The sequence below is a fragment of the Sus scrofa genome, chromosome 2 (genome assembly GCF_000003025.6).
Source record: "Sus scrofa isolate TJ Tabasco breed Duroc chromosome 2, Sscrofa11.1, whole genome shotgun sequence".
Classification (NCBI taxonomy): Eukaryota; Metazoa; Chordata; class Mammalia; order Artiodactyla; family Suidae; genus Sus; species Sus scrofa.
In genome coordinates this window covers 67477492-67486318 of record NC_010444.4, presented here as the reverse complement: position 1 = coordinate 67486318, position 8827 = coordinate 67477492, and the positions used below count along the sequence as shown (strand labels likewise).

Genomic DNA, 8827 nt, shown 5'->3' with positions numbered 1-8827 from the left:
AAACAGATGGAGGGGCACCAATCTTCATGGTTTCAGCTCAGAAGTTATGTGGTCTATATTTTTGGTTCTGATGGGGATTCAATGTCTTGTTCAAAGTTCTGCTTTTCTCCCACACTGGTTCTGCCATTGTAGGTATGTCCCTGTGTTAACAGGAATGAGGCCAGGGATCAAACCTGCAACCTCATGGTTTCTATCTGGATTCTTTTCTGCTGCACCACTAGGGGAACTCCAAACAGTGAATATTTTCTGAGCATAGTCCTTAGGGACCCACAATTTAATTTTGAATCTTACCTGTGCTATTTATTATCATGTGACAATGGGCAAAATTTTGGTATCCCTGAGCCTCAACATTGTCAGTTGATACAAATGCATTGGGTAAGAATTAAACCTATTTAACCTGTTGTGGCTCAGCAGGTTAAAAACCCAACATAGTGTTGCTGAGGATGGGGATTCAATCCCTGGCCTCACTCAGTGGGTCTCAGGCTTCAGTGCAGGTCATGGACAATGCTCAGCTCTGATGTGGCTGTGGTGTAGGCTCCAGCTGCAGCTCTGATTTGACCCCTAGCCCAGGAACTTCCTTATGCCACAGGTGTTCTTCTAAAAAGAAAAATAAAAAAGAATTAAACATAATGCGTACTGAATATGCGATTAAATATATGATCAATACATATAGTAAAGGCAAATTAAATTTTAGGCATTTTTACTTTTATTGAAGCTAAGTACCAGAGACCCAGTCAAATTATCCTGTCATATACAGGTTTGGTTTCCTCTAGATACTGAGTGAATTTATTTTTCTTTATGCAGGTAGATTATGAGTTCTTGGAGGGTAACAGCTAAATGTCATTCATTTCTGATTCCAAAAGACTGTACATTTCATGGCACAGGGTAAGCTGCAAGAATGACAACAATCTCTGTTAAGTATTGATTGTGTTCTTCCTTGGTTCACAGAAACAGAGTAGAAACCATATGGCTTACAAACTGGGTGCTTTCCTACCTGTGATTTCATTCCTTTCAGTGATGTTCTGTAGGACTAGACAACAGAAAAAAAATTGCTGTTGTATAAGGGACACATCTTTCCAATTTATAGAATCTACAATACAAGCATAAAAAATTGCAGATGTTGTCATTAAAATGAAAACACTGAAAGAGCAGTACTAATTTTTTTTTTGAGACACAACTTGGGATTGACTGAGACACAACTTGGGATTTCCACTCATTCTACAAATGAATTCCCTAGGACATGGTGGGCTTTTATCTCTGCAGGACCGCAGGATAAAATGTCCTAAGTCTTTCCTTGCATTGTATTTCATCAATAAATCCACATTCCAAATATTATTCAAATTCTGATTTTAAAAATATAGCTGAATATATTTTGTAAATTCAAACCTCTCTCAGGTGTCACACATGTCATAGAGATGGGTGTTATTTTTCCCATTTCTAAGTAAGGAATACCAACATGGAGAGGAGGAAAGATTTACCAACACTCCATCTTTAGTATGTGAAAGATGTGAGATGCAGACCAAGGTCTCTTGACTTCCATTCCACAGCTGTTTCTGTACCATTAAAGCAGAATTATTGTTTTCTTTTCAAACCTGCTTTTCCCAGATGAGGAAATGCAGATAGAACCACTGTTTCTTTCTCTTGGGATTTGGTGAGTTCATTTGTGAATTAGGGAACTGGTCCAAATGGTTTAGAGGAGACTGTATTGCATGGATTTTGTGAATCATAGAGTTTTCTGTGAATAATAGTGCATTTTGCAGATTACTTTGGAAATGTGAGCTATGAAACTACCATTCCCTAGACATGAAGGGGGTTTTTACATGCATCTATAATGGGAAGACCATGGCTAGACAGAGTTAAGAGGTGTTTTTGGTCTCTTCCTTTTATTATTATTATTATTATTATTATTAATTTTGCTTTTTAGGGCTGCACTCATGGCTATGGAGGTTCCCAGGCTAGGGGTTGAATCGAAGCTATAGCTGCTGGCCTATGCCATAGCAACAGCAATGCCAGATGCTAGCCGAATCTGCGGCCTACACCACAGCTCATGGCAACACTGGATCCTCAACCCACTGAATGAGGCCAGGGATTAAAGCAGCAACCTCATGGTTCCTAGTCAGATTGATTTCCACTGCACCACTACAGGAACTCCTGGTCTGTTCCTTGTCATTAGAATATGTATTTAATTATTTCTCATTTTTCTGTGCGGAGAGAAATGGTAGGTAAGGGCTAGGCTTAGCAAGGTGTGTTATGTAGACTCCTCTGGTGCCCTCTCTGGGCTGGAAAGTGTCTAGAATCATCTCAGGAAATTAAGAATCCTCTTGACCTTCTTTCAGAGAGGGGAGAGGAGCCCCCTTACATACTTATGTCCTACTTTTAGGAAAATAGGAGGAGAACTGAGAGCTTTTTTGTATCCATTTCTTCTAAATCATCTTCAGCTCAAAGTAAACTTTATGATAAAGTGGCACCTTTTGGGTTAGGATATTCTGCTACCATTCATTTATTTTGAAACACCAAGAAGTTTATGTATAGCAAATGTCAAAATGATACCTGAAGAGAGAGGCTCAGGTTAGAATTCTTAAGGTGAGAGATCTATAAAGAAGGAAAAACCCATAGATTGGAACACTCAGAAAAGAACAAATCTTAGTACTTTCTCCCATATCCTATTGAATTAGTCTCTCAGTCTCAGAAATAGGTCGGTCCAGTTAAAAAAGGTGTGTCTCATTTAATTTATTTGTTGGATGCCATTCCTTTGCTTTTTTATTTTTTTCAAGTTTTCTTGAAGTATAGTTAGTTTACAAGGCAGCAAAAATTTCTCCTGTGCAACAACGTGACCCAGTCATACATATACACATATACATTCTCTCTCAGATTCTTTTCCCACATAGATTATCACAGAATACTGGGTAGAGTTTTCTGTGCTATTCAGAAGATCCCCCATTGGCCAATCCTCAGTATGCATATGCCAACCCCAAATCCCTAGTCCATTAATCCTACACCCCTCCTATCCCCTTTGGTAACCTTAAGTATTTCAAAGTCTGTGAGTCTGTTTCTGTTCTTCAAATAAGTTCATTTTTATCCTTTTTTAAAAAGATTCCACAAATACGTTATATCATATGATATTTGTCTTTCACTCTCTAAGTTCACTTAGTATGATAGTTTCTATGCCCATCCATGTTGCTGCAAATTACAACTAAAAATAGAACTACCACATGATCTAGGAATCCCACTCCTGTGCATCTATCCAGAGAAATCCATAATCTGAAAAATATATGCACCCCGGTGTTCATTACAGCACTACTTGCGATAGCCAAGACATGGAAGCAACCTCAATTTCCATTAACAGAGGAATGGATAAAGACGATGTGGTACCTATATACCATGGAATATTACTCAGCCATAAAAGAAGGAAATAATGCCTTTTGCAGCAACATGGATGGGCCTATGTCTCATTTTAGGAAGTGATGGTATAGGTGAATGGGGCATCTGCCTAAGTTAGGAATCTATATGGTGTGAGTAATTAAGCATTTGGTGGGGTATTTTTGTGGAAATATAAGGAAAACGAAGGTGAATGATTAGAACAAAACTACAAAATCTGGTTTTTTGGTTTTTTTGTTTGGTTGGTTGGTTGGTTAGTTGGTTGGTTTTTTGGTCCAGAGGGCAGACAACTAAAATTTTTAGAGGCTGGGTTTGAAGTATCTTTAGATGGTGGAGTGAAGGATAGGGAATGCCATTTGGATACATTTTTTGGTTTGTATTTTAAATGTCTCTGGTGATGACTTAAGAGTTGTGATTGGGTTTTAGAGCAGAGTATAGAAGTATGTAATTTTAGCCATAGGGTCATTTGTTTTTTAGATAATTTTGAAAATGATTTGGGTAGTTAGGTTTTAATTTTGAGTGAAAGTTAAAAAGATTTGACTAAAGACAGTCCCAAGTCACTGTTAAAAAATACTCAGTTATCCATTTAACCAAAGTGAAAAATAAAATATTTTAAAGGTAAATATAGAAAGTAATATGCAATTGATCCTTGGACAACTCAGGAGTTAGGGGTGCTTATGCTTATTCGGTCAAAAATTCACCTATAATGTTACAGTCAACCCTTCATATACATGGTTCCACTCTGCAGATTCAACCTACTATAAATTGTGAGGTACTGTAGTCCATATTTATTTTTTAAAGTCCACATATAAGTGGACACGCACAATTCAAACTTGTGTTGTTCAAAGGTCAACTCAGGAGTTAGGGGTGCTTATGCTTATTCGGTCAAAAATTCACCTATAATGTTAGTCAACCCTTCATATACATGGTTCCATGCGTAGTATTTTTTTAATATGGAGAAGACTCGGTTTTCTTAAGTAACTAGTGGCGTGATAAGAAGACATGACATTCAGGAAATAAGTTTGCTAAAATACAGAATCTTTATTTCCTAGGTAAAATTTAATAGGTAAAGAAAAAAATCGTTAACAATTTTCCAAGGACTTGCATTCTTAAAACAGAGAAAAAAAATCAAATTCTAGTTTTGTGTGGGCACAATACTTCTATCAAAGCTCAATTTTAAAACCATTATAATAAATTTGTGAAATTTAGCCAGCTTGCTTGCGTGCTTCCTTCCTTCCTTTTCATTTTATTGACTAATCTGTGGCATATTGAAGTCCCTGGGATAGGGGTCTAATTGGAGCTGAAGCTGCAGCCCTTCCCCACAGCCATGGCAACACAGGAACCAAGATGAATCTGCAACCTACACCTGCAGCTTGCAGCAATGCCAGATCCTTAACCCACTGAGCAAGACCAGGGGTAGAATCCACATCCTCAGAGAGACAGTGTTGGCTTCTTAACCCACTGAGCCAGAATGGGAACTCCCTAAATTGGTATTCTTTGGAATGACATATTCTCCTAACCTTCAGTAGATTCAATAAATGTACACATTTTGGAAATGAGAAAACTACTCAGTTTATTGTAATATTGTAACTTTCCCACTTGTGTTTTTTTTTCCAAATTAAATGATGTTTTGACATGTTAAGGGGAATGAAGACCTATTTGCCTTTGGGGAGCTGAATTTAGGAGAGATTCGAAAACTCAAAAAATCCTAAGCAGTATAAGAAGCCAGTTTAAGATTTCAGACCTGGGATTGAGACTAAATTTTTCAGTTGCAGTGCCCATCCCCACCTGCCCCACATCTGTGCTTCCGCATCAAGTGGATTCAACCAACCGCTGATCGAATTCCATGTGGAACACTGTATACTGTAAGGCAGACTGTTCTACACTATTTACATAAGGTAATTGAGAATTTATGTGTGTGTGTGGTGGTCCTGGAGTTAATCAATGCCATGGGAATACTGAGGTACAAATGTATATAAATAAGGATGGATTAGATAATAAAATAACCCATCACAAATATTTAGGACTAGCGCCCTATTTAATGAATTTTCCTCAACATGTTCTCTACACATTTTCCTCCACAATGGGAGTCTGATATTTTACTGTGTCCTTGGATTTATTGTCTCAAAAATGCCCATTTTCTCTTAAATACTTTGGTCCAAAGTCTTTAAAATGGATGTAGATAGAAATAGCTGAATAGAACAGACACCAGTGAAGAAAGGTTCAAAAAAGAATGAATTCGCCTCAACTGAGAAATAGTGCTAAATGTTTATGTTGCCCAAGTGTGAATAATTTATCTTGAATTATGTGAATCAAAAACATAGGCACTAAGCTGAGTGCCTGTATACTTGTTTTTTTTTTATTCCAACACTCCTTTTTTTTTTTTTCAAAAGGGGGCCCAGCTACATGGAACTTCAGAATCTAACAAAGGTCTCAGAATATTACCTGCTGGGACTCTCAGATGATCCAGAACTTCAGCCCTTCATATTTGGGCTCTTTCTCTCCATGTACCTGGTTGCCATACTTGGAAACATGCTCATCATCCTGGTTGTCAGTTCTGATTCCCACCTCCACACCCCCATGTACTTCTTCCTTTCCAATCTATCTTTGGCTGACATAGGCTTCATCACCACCACAGTCCCCAAGATGCTGGTGAATATGCAGGCACACAGCAAATCCATCACTTATGCAGGTTGCCTAACTCAGGTGTCCTTCTTCTTCCTCTTTGGCTGCTTGGACAGTCTACTCCTGGCTGTGATGGCCTATGATCGGTTTGTGGCCATCTGTTACCCCCTGCACTACCTGGTCATCATAAAGCCCCGTCTCTGTGGCTTGTTGGTTCTGGTCTCATTTTTTGTGAGTCTTTTGGACTCTCAGATTCATTGCCTGATGGTATCACAACTTGCCTTCTGCAAAGACATGGACATCCCTCATTTCTTTTGTGATGTTCCTAAGCTTCTCCATCTTGCATGTTATGACATATCCACCAACTATATTGTTATATTTCTTGTTGGGACCATCTCTGGTTTTCTCCCTATATCAGGAATTAGTTTCTCTTACTATAAAATTGTTTCCTCCATTCTGAGAGTCTCATCATCAGGTGGGAGGTATAAAGCCTTCTCCACATGTGGCTCTCACCTGTCAGCTGTTTGCTTATTTTATGGAACAGGTCTTGGGGTGTACCTCAGTTCAGTTGTCTCATCTTCCCCAAAGAAGGATGTGGTAGCCTCAGTAATGTACACTGTGGTCACACCTATGCTGAATCCTTTTATCTACAGTCTGAGGAACAGGGACATCAAAAGTGCCCTGTGGAGGATTGTCAGCAGAATAGCCTAATCTCAATACCTGTGTCATCCTTTTGGTCACAGAACTGGAAAAGTCAGCTGATTTTTTTGAAAGATAAAACAAAATTTCCAAAACTTCAGCTAGAGCAACTATGAAAAAAAAGTCTTTTTTTCCCTGAAAAGAATAAACTGAAAAAGTGGAAGTGAGACATTATTATCAATGCCATAGAAATAAAAAAAGACCTTAAGAGAGTACTGTTGAGCAATTATATACCGAAAAGAGTTCAACCTATAAGAATGGATAAATTTAAAGAAACATAAGATATACCAAGTCTAAACCATTAAGAACTAGAAAATGGGAACAGACCAATAAAATATAAGGAGATTGAATCAGTAATCAAAAGCTTCCCAAGGGAAAAAAAAGGACCAAATTGTTCACAGGTGAATTCTACCATTTAAAGAATTATTGATAATCCTTTTCACACCCTTCCATAAAATTGAAGAAGAGAGAATATTCCCCAACTCATTTTATGAGGCACACAATACCTTCATACCAAATACAGATAAAGATCCTACAAGAGCAGAAAAGTATAGGTCAATGCACCTGATGAATAGAGATAGAAAAATTCTCAAAAAAATAGTATAAAACATTAAAAAGAACATATACCATGATCCATTGGGATTTATCTCCAGGATGTAAGGATGGCTCAACATTCACAAGTCAATCAATGTTCTACGGGTCACAGTAACAAAACTAAAGACAAAAATCATATGATGATCTCAATAGATGCAGAAAAAATCATTTTACAAAATTCAACATCTTTTTATGAAAAAAACTCTCCACACATTTGTATTAAAGGGTATATCTCTCTGCATAATAAAGGCATTATATGAAAAACACACAGCTAACATCATACACAACAGTGGAAGTTTGAAAGCTTTCCCTCCAGGATCAGGAATAAGAAAAAGATGCTCACTCTCACCAGACTAATGCAACATAGTACTGGAAGTTCTTGGAAGAGCAATCATTCAAGAAAAATAAATAAAAAATATCCACCTTGGAAAGAAGTAAATTTGTCTCAACTTTCTTATAACATGATCTTGTATAAGGAAAACTCTAAAGATTACACCAAAAACATTTTTAGATCCAGTAAAGAAATTGAATAATGTTTCAGGGTTCATGATCAACACAAAACAAGTTGCATTTCCATACACTAATCATAAACTGTCTGAAAAAGAAATTAATCTCATTTATAATAGCATCAAAACCAGTAAAATACTTAGGAATAATTTGGCCAAGAAAATGAATGGTCTATACACCAAAACTCTGAGACACTTATGAAAGAAATTGAAAAAGAAATAAATTTATAGACATCTGTGGTTTTGGATCAAAAGAGTTAATATTGTTAAAATAGCCACACTACCCAAAGCCATCTATAAGTGCAATGTCCACAAAATTCCAGTAACTTTTTCACAGAAATAGAAAAAACAATGCTAAAATTTGGAATCACACAGGCCTCAAAATAGTCAAAAAAATTTTGAGAAGAAACAATGCTGGAGGATCTCACTCCCTGATTCAAAAACTATATTACAAGGCTACAGTAATCAAAACAGTATGCTACTGGCATAAAACCATACACATACACAATGAAAGAGAATTGAAAGTCCAGTTGTAAACCTATAAATACTTGGTAAACTAATATTTGGCAAGGGAGCCAAGAACACTCAAAAAGATATGTCTTCAATAAATAATGATGGGAAAACTGGATAACTACACACAAAAGAATAAATTCGGATACCTATCTTACACCAGTCACCAAAATTAACTCAAGTTGAATGGTGTTGTCAGAAGCTGAGCAGAAGGGGAAGTAGGGAGATGTTGGTCAAAGTGCACATACTTTCAGTTTTAAGATGAATGAGTTCCAGGGATCTAATAATTCACAGCATTTTGACTGTACATTAGTTAATAATCCTTCCTTTTTTCTTTTTATGACCACACCTCTGGCATATGGACATTCCCAGGCTAGTGGCTGAATCAGAGCTGCAGCTGCTAGCCTACAACACAGCCATGGCCACACCAGATCTGAGCTGCATCTGTGACCTACATAACAGCTTGTGACAATGCCAGATACTTAAACCACTTAGTGAAACCAAGTATGGAAACT

At 37.2% G+C, this 8827-nt stretch overlaps 1 protein-coding gene across 1 annotated transcript; it reads left to right on the top strand.

Moving 5' to 3' along the window:
* LOC100511804 (olfactory receptor 18-like) lies at positions 944–6714 on the top strand. The gene is made up of 2 exons (XM_003123287.3): positions 944–969; positions 5772–6714. The coding sequence occupies exon 2, from the start codon at positions 5785–5787 to the stop codon at positions 6712–6714; it is 930 nt and encodes a 309-aa protein (XP_003123335.3). The 5' UTR covers positions 944–969; positions 5772–5784.